Source organism: Xiphophorus maculatus, chromosome 2, assembly GCF_002775205.1.
Source record: "Xiphophorus maculatus strain JP 163 A chromosome 2, X_maculatus-5.0-male, whole genome shotgun sequence".
Classification (NCBI taxonomy): domain Eukaryota; kingdom Metazoa; phylum Chordata; class Actinopteri; order Cyprinodontiformes; family Poeciliidae; genus Xiphophorus; species Xiphophorus maculatus.
In genome coordinates this window covers 9871186-9889010 of record NC_036444.1, presented here as the reverse complement: position 1 = coordinate 9889010, position 17825 = coordinate 9871186, and the positions used below count along the sequence as shown (strand labels likewise).

At 37.0% G+C, this 17825-nt stretch overlaps 2 protein-coding genes across 3 annotated transcripts; both read left to right on the top strand.

The window, feature by feature from the left end:
* Nucleotides 1-587: 587 nt before the first annotated feature.
* ctsh (cathepsin H) lies at nt 588-4050 on the top strand. The gene is made up of 12 exons (XM_005798219.3): nt 588-749; nt 890-921; nt 1040-1145; nt 1237-1307; nt 1403-1507; nt 2438-2524; nt 2614-2669; nt 2757-2838; nt 2922-2990; nt 3072-3178; nt 3525-3650; nt 3729-4050. The coding sequence occupies exons 1-12, from the start codon at nt 683-685 to the stop codon at nt 3796-3798; spliced, it is 978 nt and encodes a 325-aa protein (XP_005798276.1). The 5' UTR covers nt 588-682; the 3' UTR covers nt 3799-4050.
* Nucleotides 4051-5039: 989 nt separating this feature from the next.
* On the top strand, nt 5040-15050 carry blm (Bloom syndrome RecQ like helicase). 2 transcript variants are annotated; one of them, XM_023326274.1, is made up of 22 exons: nt 5040-5365; nt 5929-5989; nt 6080-6701; nt 6808-6943; nt 7551-7657; nt 7746-7860; nt 7951-8588; nt 8880-9056; nt 9354-9472; nt 9753-9866; nt 9946-10044; nt 10137-10285; nt 10388-10494; nt 10760-10920; nt 11044-11239; nt 11927-12117; nt 12211-12355; nt 12447-12646; nt 13521-13713; nt 13788-13910; nt 14006-14192; nt 14673-15050. In XM_023326274.1, exons 1-22 carry the CDS (start codon nt 5271-5273, stop codon nt 14842-14844), a joined length of 4107 nt encoding a protein of 1368 aa, XP_023182042.1. In that variant the 5' UTR covers nt 5040-5270; the 3' UTR covers nt 14845-15050. The 2 variants fall into 2 exon arrangements, with proteins under 2 accessions (XP_023182042.1, XP_005798332.1); XM_005798275.2 differs by having other exon boundaries at nt 5929-6701.
* The last annotated feature ends 2775 nt before the right edge of the window (nt 15051-17825 follow it).

Genomic DNA, 17825 nt, shown 5'->3' with positions numbered 1-17825 from the left:
TAGCTCCTTTCACAGGTTCTCCGTTAGGTTTATATTGTGACTGGCTGGGCCACTCCAAAATGTCAAAATTACTTTGAGTCAGACGAAAAATGTTGGTAGAAGTAAAAGATACTTCAAACCTAAATTTGCCAGGGGTATTAATATTTTCAGGATCAAAGGTTTACATCAATAACTGTAATAAATTGCATGTAGTCTGTAAAATGAAAAGAAACCACGTTATTAAAGGTTTTGTTCTCGGTATTTAGGCTTGCAAATTGAAAATAAAATGTAGGAGGAATAAAACTAAATGGGGATTTGGTCAGTTTTCCTAATTGGCCAACTTGAAACCAGGAAAGACTGGACTTTGGTGTTCTTTTACTACTTTGTTCATTTCATATTTACAAAGTTATGTTAAAGCATAGCAATGCTATTACAACTTCCCTAGTTGAGCTATGGTTCAGCAGCAGATTGAACATTATACCTGTGTCAGTTAGCTGAGCTTCTCCCTCTCCTCTCGTCTACTCCATGGTTACTGATTGGCAGGAGGAGCTGCGTTTTTTTTATTGGTGCCTTATTCCGACAACAAACTGACGTCACAAACTGCTGAATGTTTCATGTTACTTGAAGGGCAGCGTTCACCTCGTGACTCCTTCATCTGTTTTCTCTCCACCTTCACCTCCGGCTGGAGCGCTAACAAGTGAACATGACGAGCGTTTGGCTTCTACTTAGCTTCGTGTCCTTAACTTCAGCGTTTTACTTGACTAAACGAGGTAAGACATTATTGCTTCAGTGGCTTTTATTGTTCGCTTTTTCAGAGTTTCACTTTCAGTATACCGCCTTGGTGTCAAGTTACTTTTTACTGTTTATTTTCTGCACCCGACGCATTTTAATGCTCTGTATTACTTTTCAGACGAGTTTCGTTTCAAATCATGGATGGCACAGGTGGGTCTGTTTACATTTTTTTTTCTTCCTGCTGAAAGTTTTCTATGTGCAATGTTACACGGAAGTTACCTGAGGTGAAAAATCAGTGCAGCACTGACAGGAAACTTCGCATGTACAGTACAACAAAGCATACGACTTCGAGGAGTACTACCAAAGACTGCAAATATTCACAGAGAACAAGAGGAGGATTGACAAACATAATGAAGGGAATCACTCGTTCACAAGTAGGATTAGTTTTTTTTTTTTTCCATTAATGTCATTAATTCTATTATTTGACACCCTTCTAAACTATGTTTTTCTAATCTCTCTATAAAGTGGGACTCAACCAATTTTCGGACATGACATTCAAAGAGTTCCGAAAGTCTTTCCTCTTGTCTGAGCCACAGGTAATGTCATTGGCACCAAACTTTGTTCACAAAGAACTTGTGTGTTGGATTTTCTTTGTCACCACATTAACCTGTTGGCCTATTGCAATTTTCAGAACTGCTCTGCCACTAAGGGGAACTACTTCAGCAGTAATGGACCACATCCAGACTCCATTGACTGGAGAAAGAAGGGGGATTATATAACACCAGTAAAGAATCAGGTGAAGTTAAATTCATTCGCTCACAATATAGCATTTTTTTTAAATAGGTTTTTTCTCCATTTATATAGAAATAGCGCACTTTGTACTTGCACAAAGTTTTGATATCTGCAAAGGAGACACTAACATGTAAAAACTGAGCTTTTCTTGAACACATGAACAACCCACAGCTCCCATTACTGTCAAAATACCCTGATATTTGGATATTTAGTGTCACATAGCATTTTAACGTAACATGAAACTTTAAACTTAACAGGGGAGACTCATACCTTTACTTTCCTTTATGTTTATTAACTATAGTAGTAATTTCTAATTCTTGCGCAATTTTGTTTTCTTTGTTATTTCTTGTGTTTTTTTTAAACAAATTATTTTTGAAGTGCATTTATTATACATTTATTGCACAATTGTAGATCAGCCTCGAACTTAAATGGTACTGGAAGATAAGCTGCTTTAAGCGAATGATGTTCCAGTAAACAAAGTCACACCTCTGAGATGAGATATGTAGCTCCATGTTATCACCATTGTTAGGGAATTGATTACTACTCACTGATATCAGCTTGGAGTGATTCCAGTCTGACCTGAAGTCAAATTAATTCAGCTAATATGATGAGCTAATTAAACTTCCAGCCCAAGATAATGAGACAGTTATTAAGAATGGGAAATAAAAATAAGAAAGTGATGTTACTTCTAATACAGCTCTCTGACAGTTCCTACCTGATGCAGTAGCACTCTGAATTTCACACCCTTCATCTCAATACCCATACAATATACAAAATAACAACACATCCAAAACAACACCCACAAAAAATGGCTTTCATTCTTCTTTATTTAGACCAGATTTGTAAATATATAGCCCATAAATATGAGCTATGTATGTGACATCAGTGAGCTTTTTCTTCTTTTTTTGGTTTGTTATTAATTATTACATTTCAGGGGCCATGTGGAAGTTGCTGGACTTTTTCCACAACTGGCTGTTTGGAGTCCGTTACTGCAATCTCCACTGGGAAGCTCCTGCCTCTGGTGACATACTTTTACTCTGTTGCCAAAACTTATATTCTTGTTCCCAGAAATGACTGTAGTGATCTAATACTGATTCTGATATGATTCAGTCAGAACAGCAGCTGGTAGACTGCGCCCAGGATTTCAACAACCATGGATGTAAAGGGTATGTGCTAGCATGTTACCATCCACTTTTAATGCGTTCCTTGCATCAGTCATCTCTCTATAATCGAGACCTGTATTTGTCCCCTAGCGGTCTTCCCAGTCAAGCATTTGAGTACATCATGTACAACAAGGGGCTGATGACAGAGAAGGATTACCCATACACATCTGTGGTAATTTTTCAGCCATTCTAAATGCTGAATGTTAAAGGCCCCTATAATGATATGATGTAATGTTTTCTCTTGGATTATTTAAGGAGGGTGTATGTTATTATAAGCCATCCATGGCTGCTGCTTTTGTGAAGGAAGTGAGGAACATAACAGCGGTAAGTGACCATCGGCATGATTTAAAAAAAAAATCTTTCTGAAAGTGAAGGAAGATAAAAAGGTTTACTGTTGTTTCTCAGTACGACGAGATGGGAATGGTTGATGCTGTCGGTACTCTGAATCCTGTTAGTTTCGCCTTTGAGGTAACCAGTGACTTCATGCATTACCACCAGGGTGTGTACACCAGGTGAGAGCAAATGTCGACATGGAAGTTGTTAAAACTTAACATGAAAAACATATATCTTTGTGATTAAGCTATATATATTGATATTTTCTGTAATTAGAGTAGATCAAAATTTGTGTCTTAAATTTTCTCACAAATGAGTAAAATGCAAAGCTAAATTCATACATCTGCTGTTTAGGTTTACATTTCAATGTTGAGAATTTTCTATTTGACTTTAAGTTCTTAGTACTAAAACATAGGACTTTTATGTAAACAGAAGTTATTATTATAGTTTCAATTCCTCATTTCCTATACAATCAGTCATGAGTAAAAAAGTCACATGTCACTTTTGGTCTGTTACTGTTTCCAGCACTACATGCCACAATACAACAGATAAGGTGAATCATGCTGTGCTAGCTGTTGGGTATGGACAAGAGAACGGTACCCCCTACTGGATAGTGAAGAACTCATGGGGACCTTATTGGGGCATAGACGGGTAAACCTCTTTTTTCAGTTACACAGTCCAAAAATATCAGTGCAGGCCTACAAAAATAACAACTTTTTGCCCTCACAGGTACTTCCTTATTGAAAGGGGAAAGAATATGTGTGGACTCGCTGGCTGCTCATCTTTTCCGGTGGTGTGACCTTATTACATGATCATGTCTTACAAAATTACATGTCTCACAAAATGAAGGCACAGTGAGCAATTTTTTAACCATAGCAATAAAATGCTATTTTCTGTTTTTGATTGAAGAGTTTTAATCTCTACTAAGCCATTACTATGTGATGGATTGAATCATATTTAGATTTATGTGCAATTGTGATACCTGAGATGATCACATTGTTGTTTATTGTTTCATACATCAAACTCAAAAATAAAATATTTTTAACTTGTGTGTGTGTTTCTTTAACCAGTTTATTGCAGGTGCCAAGAGCTTTCCCAGATATGACAGGAAATTAGTTTTTCAAGAATTGCCAGTTTAGATGTTGGTGCATAATTTTAAGACATTTCAGTTAAACATGTAATAATGCCTTTCTGCAAAGAAAGAAAATAAGATAAATCAGTGTACCTCCAATAGCCATAAAGATGTTAAATTTTAGTTTAACTGAATCCACTACCCTGGTGAGATAAATAATGTCAGATTATGAAAAAAATTAACTAATTTATGTCAAGATACCAATTAAATCATCAAGATTTTAGACTGGGTAGGCTTTTACCATAACAGTTGATAGCAGTTTGGTACAACCTTGTCATGCAGTTCAGACGGAAAGTACTTTTTTATATAGTGCCAAATTGGCTTGGGTAGCGATTTCCCTGGGTAAAAAATATATATAATTTGAAAATTGCTTTTGTGGATTGCTGTAGAGTCAACTGCAAAACGTAAGTGATGGTCTGCTGTCGCTACATGCTCATCCAGGAGGAATGTTGCAAGACAATCACTCGATGCTACCTGCTAGATGCCCTTTGATAGAAAACTTTCTAATCTGATTTGAATAATAAAGTTTAATGCACTGCTAATAACTAGGATTAATTGGAATTTATGTGATTGAATTGAAATGAATTGTATCTTTTTTTCTGAAAAGTGGCTTGAGATGAGCTGCTGTGAATTGGCACTAAATAAACTGAATTGATTTTCTAAATGAGAAGCTCATTTAAATCATCCTTTTATATAAGCCTGGTGAAAGATTTTTACATTTCAACCATCAATGGAGATCACCCAGACTTGGCTTTTAATTCTTGAAATGTGTGATTTCCAAATTACTGAAAGTCATTTTAATTGTTAAAATTGGCCCTCATATATTACAGCGATATATTACACACCTACAGACTACATTTCCCAGAATGCTCTTTCGCGCTTATCTTCAGCCAATGAGAATTTGTTTTATTGATTCGGCGCAAAATCCAGTGTTTTGCTGAGTTCCTGGTCCAAGAGAAGCTCAAACTTTTGCGCCACTTTAATGCACTTTAAGATTTGCAAACCAGCGGTTGGAAGAACTAAACGCACGTGCTCCCGTCCGGTGTCGCGAGCAATGTTTTGGAAACTGAGTGCAGTTTCTTGACCAGAAGTCTTGTAGCCCCTCAGCTAGCATAGGTTACCTCAGCTTCACAACAACAATGTCCAGTCTGCCTCAAAATAATTTGAAGGAACAGCTGGCGAGGCACAACAACGCTGCTCACAGCAAGCTGTCTCTGGCTAAACCTAAAACGGGGTAAGTGCTGTTCCTTAACAGCAAAAAGCGAAAAGAAAAAAAAAAGCTAACGTGTGAGCTATCAACAGTGCTAGCTTGTATCATAGCAGTCATTTCACTTTATTTTATCGGAAAATGCATGCTTATCCGTTTTAAACTGTAGCAAGGGGGTATTTAGAACTAGGTTTTCCCACTTTAAATTAAAATGTTAAAGTTGAGATAAAGATAATAACAGTCAAGTTATTACCAATTTCTGGAGAGCTAAATCTGCAGCTTCTACCAAAGCAATTACAAATTATATGTACACGTGCTTCAAAAATGCCGTGCTGAATTTAAAAATCAGCAGTCCCATAAAAGTGACAAAATAAACCCTTAAAGCATATCAACTATCAGTAGGTCTGAAGATAGAAATGTAAAGAATTTAACACAAAGAAAAGCTGCATGAAAAACATACCTAAAACGAAGAAGATAATTGTCTTCATATAGTTTTCAGTTCTTAAAGCTTGATTTAAAAAAAATGACACACGATATTCCCCCTGTATCTGTATCTCCTTTTTGAATTTATTATATGTTTGCACTTTCAGGGCTTTCTCGTTCAAAAAACAATCTTCATCGGGTACAACTAAAGTGGAGTACCCAACAAAGGTAAACAGTCCAAACATTTTGGCAAACAGGAACGTGAATGTGCAGGGGAACAGTTTATTGACTAAATCTTCTTTAACATTTTCAAACAAGCTTGAAAGGACTCAGAAATCCAAAATCAACAACTTCTTCTCTCCAAGTACAAATTCCAAGTCCAATTTCAGCCTAGCAGGTAACTCCACTTCAGCATGTCAGGCACCCCCAGCAGATACTGGCGGTAAGGTGATTGCTGCTCCTGCTAAACCCGACAACCCGTCCTCCTGTGGTGGGAAAGGAAACAGCTCCACAGGATTAGATTTATCTGATTTACCTTTTGACGACTGGGATGATTTTCAAGACTTTGAAACACCTACCAAAACAAAAAACGACTCCCTCTGCTCAGAGAAATCAGTACGGGTCACCAAGACAGTGTCATCCTCAGATGAAGAATTTCCAGAGTTTACTGGAAAACAAAGCCACGGTCATTTAAAATCGGAGTTAAGCAAGAAGAACAGAGAACAATCTTGTATGGAGAAAGAAGAACCGGAACCCGGTGTTGGTAAAACAGCAGTCTCATTAGAACCTAGTTTAGTTGATGGGCTTCCAGACGATGAAGTGGAAGATACTCCTGTTAAAAGGACCAGAAGGCGCTGTCCTCCTCCACATGTGACATCTGTGTTGAGTGATAGCGATGAGGAGATCAGCACCATGTCTGAACCTTTAAAAGATAAAACAGGTAAATGGCGTTCTGGTTTATAACGTTTGAATATGGACAGCCGACATAGTCCTAATAAAAACTAAAATACAACGGGTCACAGTGAGATACTTTTTGTGCTTCTCAGATGAAAAGGCAAAATGGATTGATCCTAAAGTGATCAAGCTAAATGACAACTCTGAACCCAAGGAAGATGTGGATTATATTCCTGATTCACCTCCTCCTGATGAGACTTTTTATAGGCCTTCTTCAGCAGAGACAAGGTGGGCAAATATCATGTCACACAGCTATTGAAATAGAGTTCCTGCTATAAAATTTGAATGGAAGATTTCCAAGGTTGGATAAGTAAAGAAAAATATTTCTGTCCATTCTTTATTTCATTTTCTTGTCTACCCATATGTTCATCTGTCCATTTGACCATCCTTTCATATATTTTTACCATTGTGTTTGTGAATCCATTTATTGATCTACTGATCTATGTGTTCATCCACCCTCACATACATGGGATTGAGAATAGAGTTAATTTTAATATGATAAGGTAGGTAATTTTGACAACAAAGACGTGTATTTATACAAAAAGTTTTTCTTCTGTTCTACTGAACACTGAAAAAAATCTTGTAAATTGCTTCAGTTTTTAAATGCTTCTTAGTTTTGAATACACGTTTTGGGGGAAAACAGAAAATAGTAATTTAAATCTACTTTAATAATTATTGTTTTAGAGAATATTCTTAGAGTAGATACATTTACGGTAATCAAGATTCAATTGTTGACTTTCTTAAACCCTCTTATTGAATCCATTCATCTGCATGTGGAACAGACCTGAGGTCTCATAAAATTCAGCAAAATGTTTTTTTTCTTTTTTTTTTATAGAAGAACTCACTCAGGCATTGTACAGAGCAGAGACAAACTTTTCCAATCAAACATCCCTGCTGCAACTCTGCTTGAACCTTCTAATAACCTCTCCAGTGACAAAACAAGTGAGTTTGATTTACTTGCTTTTCTGTTTGCCTTTTCTGTTTCTTTTTAAAGTTTTTGTACTCAGTTTTATCTCTTTCATTCCTGCAGAGGAACAACTCTTCAGCATTATGGAGTCCATCTGTACTCTGGTTGATTCCATCCCCGAACATGAACTGATAGCTTTGACCTGTGGGAATGAACTTTTGCTAAAGAGGGCTTATAGGTTTGTTCACTTATACTCAGCAGAAGATGTGCTAATGTCTTATTTGGTTGAATCTAAGTGTGACTGCAGTCATTCCCTTTTTTCTTACAGGAAAAGGATTCTTGCTTGTGGGGTTGATTCTTTGCGCATGCCGCAGCCGGACAGCACAGTGATTTCTGACACCAGCTACAAAGAAACTTTTTCCAGTTGTAGTGCATCTAGTCTGACGTCTCCCAGCAGTTCCCTCTTTTTGGACACTAAGAAACCTCTGAATTCCCAAAGATTGTCAGTAATCTCTGTGGACTATGACTCTGATTACTTGGACAGTGCCAGTTTAAAGCCCGGGAATAAGACGGAAAGCAGTATTTGTGACTCTCCATCAGCCCAAAGTTTCACAAAACCACATTTTAGTCTCTCAGAGAAAACAAGCTCTGATGTTAATGATACTGATCCTTTCTTCTCTGCCAAGAAATTGGAAGATGAGCAACTCAAATCCAAAACCCCAACACATGCAATTACCACAGACTTTGAAGCAGACGACTTTGATGTTGACGATTTTGATATAGATGACTTTAATGATTCTGACATCCCTGATTACTTTGATGAACCTCCAACTTCGTCTACGTTGAGTGAAAACCCAAACACTACATGTGCTGCTGTGACAAAAGGAGGACCAAACAAGCCGCCATGGGACAAGAAACCAGCGACTCCTGTTTCTGCTCCAAAACCTCAGAAGATTTATTCACCAGGCAAGGCAAAATGCAACCAGTATTTCAAATGAAATATGTGAATATTTTCACTTGGAAAAACAATTTTCTTTCTTTCCCAAAAATATTAGAGGCAGTAGTTTTACATTTGGTCACTAGATGGCAGTAAATTACACTGGAGAAGTATTTTTATCAACCTCTCAAGAAACTGTAATATGTCATGTTGCACTAATCCAATATTATATAATCTTTATTTTTTACAGGACACTGCATATGTTCTTATTTAACATTGATTCAGTTTTACAGATTATTTTTCTTTCTCGCATTTTTTAGAGCCCAACTTCAAAAACCCGGCTCACGATCGCTTCCGAGGCTTTGACTTCCCTCATTCGCAGGAGATGATGAAGATTTTTCATAAACGTTTTGGACTCCATCAGTTCAGATTTAATCAGCTGGAAGCAATTAATGCCACTTTGCTGAGAGAAGATGCATTTGTTTTGATGCCAACAGGTTGGTTTAAGCAAACTTCTGTTATATTTAACAAGCCTCACCCTTAAAATGTAACCCATTTCTAGTAAGGTGAACTGTTGTTTGCCTTGTTAGTGTTTTAATTTAGTTCATATAGTGGCAAATTCTTTTGGTTACCATTTTTGAAAGAATGTTGTCTCTGGCATTTATTCCAAAAATCTGGATGTCAACAATAACAATCTGCTGCATTTTTAGCATCCTGTCCCAATTGTTTTCAATTAATCTAACAAATCTATGTGAAAAATAACCTCTTTTCTCACCTTGGTGTGCTTTTTATAGGAGGGGGTAAAAGTTTGTGCTACCAGCTGCCTGCCTGTCTCTCATCTGGAGTGACTGTTGTTGTTTCTCCACTTAAGTCGCTTATTGTTGACCAGATCCAGAAACTCACCACTCTAGATGTGAGTATGTTTGTCAGGCACCAGTTGAATGTTGTGTATGGAAGCTGTTGGCATAAGGTGATTAAACTCATTGCTCAGCTGGAAGGAATGTTAACCAAACGATAAAGTTACATTTTTGTGATTTTTATTTTTTTTTTCCTCATTTTTTCCTCATTCATTCTTTGCTTAGTCATTCTTTTTTTTTGCATTGAATATAAGATTAGATAAGTTGTTGTAATATTTAGTTTACTTCACCACACGCAATAAAATATAAAGAAATTAACTTCTACCTAAATTTCAGATTCCAGCAACAAGTCTGTCTGGTGATAAAAGTGACAGTGAGGCAGGAAGGATTTATATGCAGCTCTCCCGCAAAGACCCAATCATTAAACTGCTGTATGCCACACCTGAAAAGGTGAGTTTTAGTGATTTGTGTTTGTAAAATCTAACATTTTATTTATATATAAGTTTGGTGGTTTTCTTTTTCCTTTAAGGTGAGTGCAAGCAACAGGTTGATCTCTGCTCTGCAGAACCTCTATGAGCGAGGCCTTCTAGCCCGCTTTGTCATTGATGAGGCACATTGTGTCAGTCAGGTATGTTGTTGCACTTGTGTGTGTACAGACAACTATGCTTACATTTTTTAATCAACCTTAATGAACCGTAAAATTATCCCTATGTTTTTCAGTGGGGTCATGATTTCCGTCCAGACTACAAGAAGTTGCATGAACTGCGTCAGAAGTTTCCCAACATACCAATGATGGCCCTGACCGCTACCGCCACCCCCCGTGTGCAGAAAGACATCCTCAACCAGCTAAACATGAGTAAACCACAAGTGTATGTGTATCTTTCAGACCGCATCACTTATTTATGGCGGCAATTCTGAACGCCGACCTCAGATAGCCAGGAGTGACTGCATTCTTTCTGTTTGTTTTTCAGATTTACCATGAGTTTCAACAGAACAAACCTCAAGTACGCCGTTTTGCCCAAGAAACCCAAAAAGGTTGACGAGGACTGCATCAGCTGGATCAAGAAGCACTACCCACGTAAATAATTCAGTCATTTTCCGATCCTGGCGCTATTTTTGGAACGCTGTTGTTACTGCAAGGTTAAAAATTCAACTGTATGTGAAGACTTGAGGGCAGCAATAGCAGTCTACTGAGGAGGAAAAAAGTTGTCTGGCTGTAAAGACAGGATTTTTTGTCAGTATAGAAGTAATGTTTCTATTACTTTGTACTATCATTACTCCAGTTTTGCTGAAATATATAACAGCACTTTTCATGTTTTGTTTCCTTTTTTTCATTCTGGCAGGAGACTCTGGCATTGTATACTGCCTGTCTCGTAATGACTGCGATGCCTTGGCAGAGAGTCTGAAGAGAGCAGGGATACAGGCATTGTCGTATCATGCCGGACTGAGCGATGGCAACAGAGAATATGTGCAGAGCAAATGGATCAATCAGGACGGTTGCCAGGTTAGATCACAACTCATGAAGATTCCCAGTTAAATGTTAAAAGATTTGGGAACTGCTAACTCACCTGCTGATGGATGCAGAGGTTTCCTATTGATTAGGTTTGTTTGTTCTTTTGTCCTCCAGGTCATTTGTGCCACAATAGCCTTTGGTATGGGTATAGACAAACCTGATGTGCGCTACGTGATCCACGCCAGTCTGCCTAAATCAATGGAGGGTTACTACCAGGAGTCCGGAAGAGCCGGCAGAGATGGAGAGATCTCCCACTGCATTCTCTTTTATTCCTATACTGATGTCCACCGCATCAAAAGGATCATTAGCAGTATGTAACAAAAAATAATAAAAATAAAACTATATTAATTATGAGGCATGAACTGGTTACCAGAATCAAGATTAGAACAGAGTTTTAAATAATCAGTCTCAGAACTTCACTAAAACATTTGACGGTTTCTGAATTATTTTCTGTCATGTGCTCCAAGCCTGTGGCGACATGACGTATTTCTACTACAAATAAGAGATGACAACATCTCAGAATCTCACTTTAAAAATTCCCAATATTTTTAAAAAACTATAATTGACACGCTATATGTTCTGCATGTCCGTAAAGAAACCAGTTGCAGATAGGCTGACAAATAACAATTTAATAGATTATTATACTTGTGTTACTGTACAAGCACCTAAATGCCAAACAGGGGACGGTATTCCACAAAATGAGCACTCCAAAACTTAAGCCAAAAAGAAATCTATATTATATAATATGATACTTGTAATATGGAACTAGGTTCCTTATTAGTATTGGGAATATTGGTTGTAATAGATCCAAATTTGATACTGTTATTTCTACTTATGGTTTGATTAACCATCCATGCCAACTTGTTGCAAAATAAATATCGTCAATTCATGGTTCCAAATAGTACTGAAACTGTTGTTTTAAATATCTCTTAGTTTTGAGGGAGATTTGTAATGTTCTCCCTTTTAGTAGTTTCTGGTTGTTCTTTTGTCATCACAGTGGACCAAGAAGGCAACAAACACTCCAAGACGACTCATTACAACAACCTCCACAGCATGGTGCACTTCTGTGAGAACGTGATGGAGTGCAGAAGGATTCAACTTCTCGCCTACTTTGGAGAACTGAAGTTCAACAGAAACTTCTGTAAAGACCATCCGGACGTCAGCTGTGATAACTGCGCCAAACCCAATGTAAGAACCTTTTTTTTTCCTGTTGAGATTGGTTTGAAAACCTGACCCATCCTTGACCCAAATGATTGAATGTTGTTCTTTTTTTTTATGCAGGAATATAAACTGAGGAAGGTGACTGATGATGTGAAGAAGATTGTGAGGTTTGTTGAGGAGAACTGTGAGAAAGTTGGAGCAAGGTTTGGAAAGACACCCCAGCAAAACCGACTGACACTAAACATGCTCGTGGACATATTCATAGGTAAACGCTTTTATTCCCTTCTATAAAACTAGTACTAAAAAAAGTCCAATATTTACTATACACCTCATGTTTTGAAACATATCTTCTCCAGGGGCTAAATCTGCCAAAATACAGACAGGAATGTTTGGGATGGGAGCTGCTTACTCTCGCCACAATGCAGACCGTCTCTTCAAGAAACTGGTTTTAGATAATGTTCTGGTCGAAGATCTCTACATCACCAACAATGGCCAAGCGGTATCTTACATTTCTGCTGGACCCAAAGCAATGAACATACTGTCTGGTCACATGGAGGTAACTGGTCACCTGTCAAGTTACACAACAGAGCTGATTAGGAAATTTTTTTAAGGAGAGGCTTGATTTTTTTAAACTAATAGCATAACAATTTGAAAGAGACTGTCCAGGAAAAAAAAAACCTTCACTTGGATAGTGTGGTGAGATATTGTTAAGTATTTGCTGCTGCAGATAATTATTTTGAGTAAACTTACAGGAGGAACATGAGGAGAAAACAGTTATTGACTTATGTAACAAAATAATCTAAGGATGCCAGCTGATGTTTTGTACTGATAAGGGTATGACAAAATAAAAACTGCAGCAAAAGGATTTGTTGCTGCAAAGCTGGAACAGTCTGACGTAGCTGACCGTTCCTGATGAAGCTGTGTTGTCTTCATCCCTGAGCCTTGGGTTGTTCCTTCCAGGAAGCCAATATTACTATTGTGTCATAAATAATTAAAACACATAATCTGAGATACATAGCTAACTCTCTTGTATGAGTGCTCAGTCAATCCTTTTTTGCGTTGCCAACAGGTGACCAAAAATACAATTTCAAAAAGTCTTTTTCATGGAAATTGCCAGATTTCTGTTTACAACAGTAAACAATCATTCTGCACTGTTAGTTGCACTACACGCTCATTCAAATACTGTGTGATAGTGCCTTTCTGTTTTGAAGAGGCATGTTTTATTTTGTTATATGTTAAAAATACATCCATTTTAAGTTGGTTATACTAATTACATCGTTTCAGATTTCAGTATTAACTCATCTTAGGTAATTGCTACATTTCGGTGCCCAAATGGACTTTGCAGATTTAGGACAAAGTGTGACTTTTTTGTTTTGTTGTCTTATTTATTGAGGAATAAATCAACAGTCTTCCATATTGGTCTCATTTAGGTGGAGTTCTATGAGACAGAGAGCGCGTCCAGCATCAGGAAGCAGAGAGCTGCTGTGAAGAGCATCTCCAAGAGAGAGGAAATGGTTCAGAATTGTCTGAAGGAGCTGATAGATCTGTGCAAGCAGCTGGGCAAAGCGTTTGGCCTTCACTATTACAACATCTTCTCCACTGCTACCTTGAAGAAGATATCTGGTAATTTCTCAGACTGTGTATCAGATAAATTGATTTGAAGTGAATTTAATAACTTTCTTCTTTCCCACGTCCAGAGAAACTTTCTTCCGATCCGGAGGCTCTTTTACAAATTGATGGAGTGACGGAGGACAAACTGGAGAAGTATGGAGCTGAAGTCATTAAGGTTCTTCAGAAATACTCTGAATGGCAGCTACCTGGTAGGAGGATATGCATCTTCAGTATTACAAGATTTTTTTTACATGCATGTGTGTGGTATACACTGTTGTGATTATTATTATTTTTTTCTCTGTAGTGGATGAGCAGACTGAAAGTGCTGGAAATGGCTGGATAGACACAAGACGCACAGAAGATGACGATACGGAGTCCTCAACTTATTTCAGCAACCAGCCTGCTCAGGGACAAAAGAGGAAAAAAGCTCCATTCTTCAAGTATTCTAAGAAGATGAAAGCATACGGCAACCAAGGCTATTCCTCTAAAGGGTATGTAGAGTCATAGTTTCATTACCATCGGCTCTGTGAAAAAGTAATCACCACCTCCCAGGTTTCTTCTGTGTTTTTTTTTCCTTCATTTTAAAAATTTCAGATCATCAGACAAATTTAATATTTATATTTTTTATATTTATCAAGATAACCCAATTAAATATGGAAAGTAGTAGTCCATCTACCTTCAAATTTGGTTGGTTTGGATAAAGGTATTCACAGTCTGAAATGATGACCACCAGGCAATGACAATGGCGGAGTGAATCGAACCGGCAATCTACCAATTGCAGGATGAACTCCTACCGCCATCACCACCATCATCCCCTCTGCTTATCTCTGTTTGATTATTATTTGATGATCTGAAACACTTCACATGTGACAAAAAAGCTAAAAGTAGTTGCAATCTGTTTGGGGGAGGGCAATAAAGTTTCCTTTTCTGATGTCTGTTTTTTCTCTTTTCTTTGTCGCTGTGTATTTTAGTCGTGGCTATAGCTACAATAAATCGTCCTCTGGCTCCAGGGGTGGCTCCCAGAGTTTGGGTCGGGGGTCTACGACTTCTGCAGCAGGCAAAAAAATAGGATTCCTGTCTGCCCCAACGCCTCAAAGCAACCAGCGGCCATTTTTAAAGCCAACCTACTCTCACATAAGCTAAGTGGGGTTTTGTTCTCAATTTCTCAAATATTCAGTGAGTTTAAAGTTTTGTAACACAGCTGGTTAATGTAAGAACTGTACATTGTAATTCTGTACTGCTAGTGAAATGTTTTCTGTGTTGTGACTGTTGTAAATTGATATTTTTAATTTTTCGAGCTCAATGACTCGATCTTGAATTTTTTGTAATAAACAGATTTTCTATAAATATATAGTTGTATTCTCCTTGTTGGAAAGAGGATTCTGAACACATAAATCACAATGACAGACACATTTTTTTTGTTTTTCTTTATTTCAAGTTTGAATAGTTTCCTTTAATGGCACCAGATACAGGGACTATTGGGGAGAAACAATATTTTATACTGACTTGTACAGAAGCTTGCCTACAGTACAAACATCGGTTTGGAATGGATTAGACGAAACAAGAACTGGATTTGGCACATGAATTTTTTGAAGATTTACATGTTTTAAATATTTAACATAATTTAAACAACAATTTCCTATTGAAGGGGAAAAAAAATGAGGCAAACTACAAATCACACCACCAGACACGTTAATGCACATATTCTGACATGTATGCGCCGTAGTGTGTTGGATTTCTACTGGGAGTAACAGAGAGGCAGAAAGCAGAGCTGGATTTAAAGTCATGGCAAGTTTTATTATTTGTGTTGTGCAACAAGACTTGCCAGGATTAAATATGAAAATTAGGTTAACAATTAAGTTGATTTATTCTGAATACAGTATAAAAAGAAAATCAGTGGAACCTCTTATGTGCCTGAGATGGTGTAAGGGGAAAAAATCAACTGAAAACCTCAGCTTTCGGCATGTAAAGTGAAATGAGTACTTAATCTTTCAGTGCAAAAAAAAAAAAAAGTTAAAACACTGCTTCAAGTACTGATGACCTTATTTTCTTTATAAATCACAGACAACAAAATATATTGATCATAGTTGCACATCTGACCAAACCTACACTCATCTCCTGTTAAAGAGAATAAAAGCAAATGAAAAAAATTACACGTTAACATGAAATAGGACATAAATGTTGAACACCAAACCAAGATGGGATCTGACTGTCCCCCAAAATTATGTTAAGCATTCTTGGACAATGTTGTCCTTATCTTTTCACCATAAAAATAGAGAAAGATGCTGAGATCTGTTGCTGGAAGCAACTCTGTTCTTTCATTTCAGCCACTTTGGTTACTATAAGATGCAGGCACAAGGAACAATAGTCAATAAAACAGAAATAGACAGCAGAACAAACATCAACTCAGGAAGTGTTAGAAAATGTTATCTTCCTCAATACAGCTGTAACTTTGTAGGTTACTGTCAGAGTAATTCCAGCAGCAGTTTTGTATGTGCTTATTTCAAGAAAGAGACATGAGTGAAATATGAAACATTATTCAACTTTTTATTTCTGTGCATCTCACGTTTGCTCCTACAACTAGTTTATTGCTCCTAGAATAATGCTGCCTTAAATAGTGGATGTTGCATGTTTGGAGACCACTAAAGCTACATAATGCTGATGTCAACAAACACCTGCACATACTTCAAAGAAATGTTTAATAGCAATATGGCTGGGTGAAAAAGCATGGAATTCCAAAAGTGCCACGAGGTAATAAATAAAAGTTTATCTAATAAATATTTATATATCGAACAATGATAAATATAAAAAATAAATTAGTAAATTCAAATATGTCCTATTCTAAAATTATAATTAATTATTAACTCAATTTTCTGAACCAGATTGGTTCATTTGCACAGCAAATCCAGTTCTGACCAATTAAAAATGACAGCAGAGTCTATTCTGATCTTTGACTGAGTAAAGTTAACAGAACATCTAAATAATTCTGAAGTTAAATGTGCTTTTATTAATAATTAAAAAAATAAGTGGCAAATTTAAACACCTATTGATGTTATAGATTATGTATTTGTTTTGAATTTGAAATAGAGTGACATTTAATAAAATATGTATTTATTTAATGGTGGCATTTCTGGAATTCCATAAAGGTGTAATAAATATAATGTATAAATGTACAAATACAAAAAAAACAACCTACGTCTTCTAATGTCCTGAAATGTGTGCTTTATCTGTACTTCGCAATTATACTGAGATAATAAAAAAAGTTCCCAGTTGAAGTGGAGGACAGGTTGCCTTCTAGTGTAGCTCTGTTGATTTGATATAAAATGTTGGCTGCAACAGTGATTACCACTGACTGAGAAATATACTGAGCTACGGGAGAGGATCCAGCCACAATCCCAGAGAACTTGCTACTCCCCCATCAGGACTGATGGGCTCGTATTACACCAGAGCAGACAGAAAAGTAGCACCTCCAGGCCTTCAGAGGAGCAGCTGCAGGAAGGTTAAAAAAAGAGAACCCTGTCCAGCCATTACACACAGATAATAAAAAAGTGCTTTCTATTGCCAAGCTGTTTCAGATCATCCATTTGTACTATTTTCCCTTCGGTCTCTGGCTAATCTGCTTCAACTTCTCCATCTACCACTATCAACTTGAATTGTTTCTGTTCTCACACACAGTTACAAAAAAAGGCCAGAATTTAGCCACCATCCAGCAGCCATTATGGCCATTGCTCCCTGAAGCTGACATGCAGGAGAGTCAACAGTTTGATTTAAATACAAAGAATCTCTAATCTGTTTATGTTTACTTAACCAACAAAATAAAATGCTTAAACTGCAGCAGACAAACTTGGCAATATTTGTGAAAGTAACTGGCAATTCAATACATCAATAAACAAATCATGTCAATTCCAGTTTATCTAATGTATTGTCACAGAAATATACTGTAAGTAAATTAGATCAATAGTCAATCAACTGTTTTCTATTTATTGGTCTGTTGATGCAGTGAATCAGGCTTACAGCTGTGCACCCTCTCCATATATTGGCAACCGTGGTAAAGATGTGTAAGAGACCTTAAAATAAATCCCTTTTTTATTGTCCTACCATAATCTCACAGTAAAATACAAAAA

Coding starts and splice junctions, on each gene's coding strand:
- ctsh (XM_005798219.3), top strand. CDS start 683: ATGACGAGCGTTTGGCTTCTACTTAGCTTCGTGTCCTTAACTTCAGCG. Junction 750..889: donor GTTTTACTTGACTAAACGAG/GTAAGACATTAT, acceptor ATTACTTTTCAG/ACGAGTTTCGTTTCAAATCA. Junction 1,508..2,437: donor TAACACCAGTAAAGAATCAG/GTGAAGTTAAAT, acceptor ATTACATTTCAG/GGGCCATGTGGAAGTTGCTG.
- blm (XM_005798275.2), top strand. CDS start 5,271: ATGTCCAGTCTGCCTCAAAATAATTTGAAGGAACAGCTGGCGAGGCAC. Junction 9,473..9,752: donor AGAAACTCACCACTCTAGAT/GTGAGTATGTTT, acceptor CCTAAATTTCAG/ATTCCAGCAACAAGTCTGTC. Junction 12,647..13,520: donor TACTGTCTGGTCACATGGAG/GTAACTGGTCAC, acceptor GGTCTCATTTAG/GTGGAGTTCTATGAGACAGA.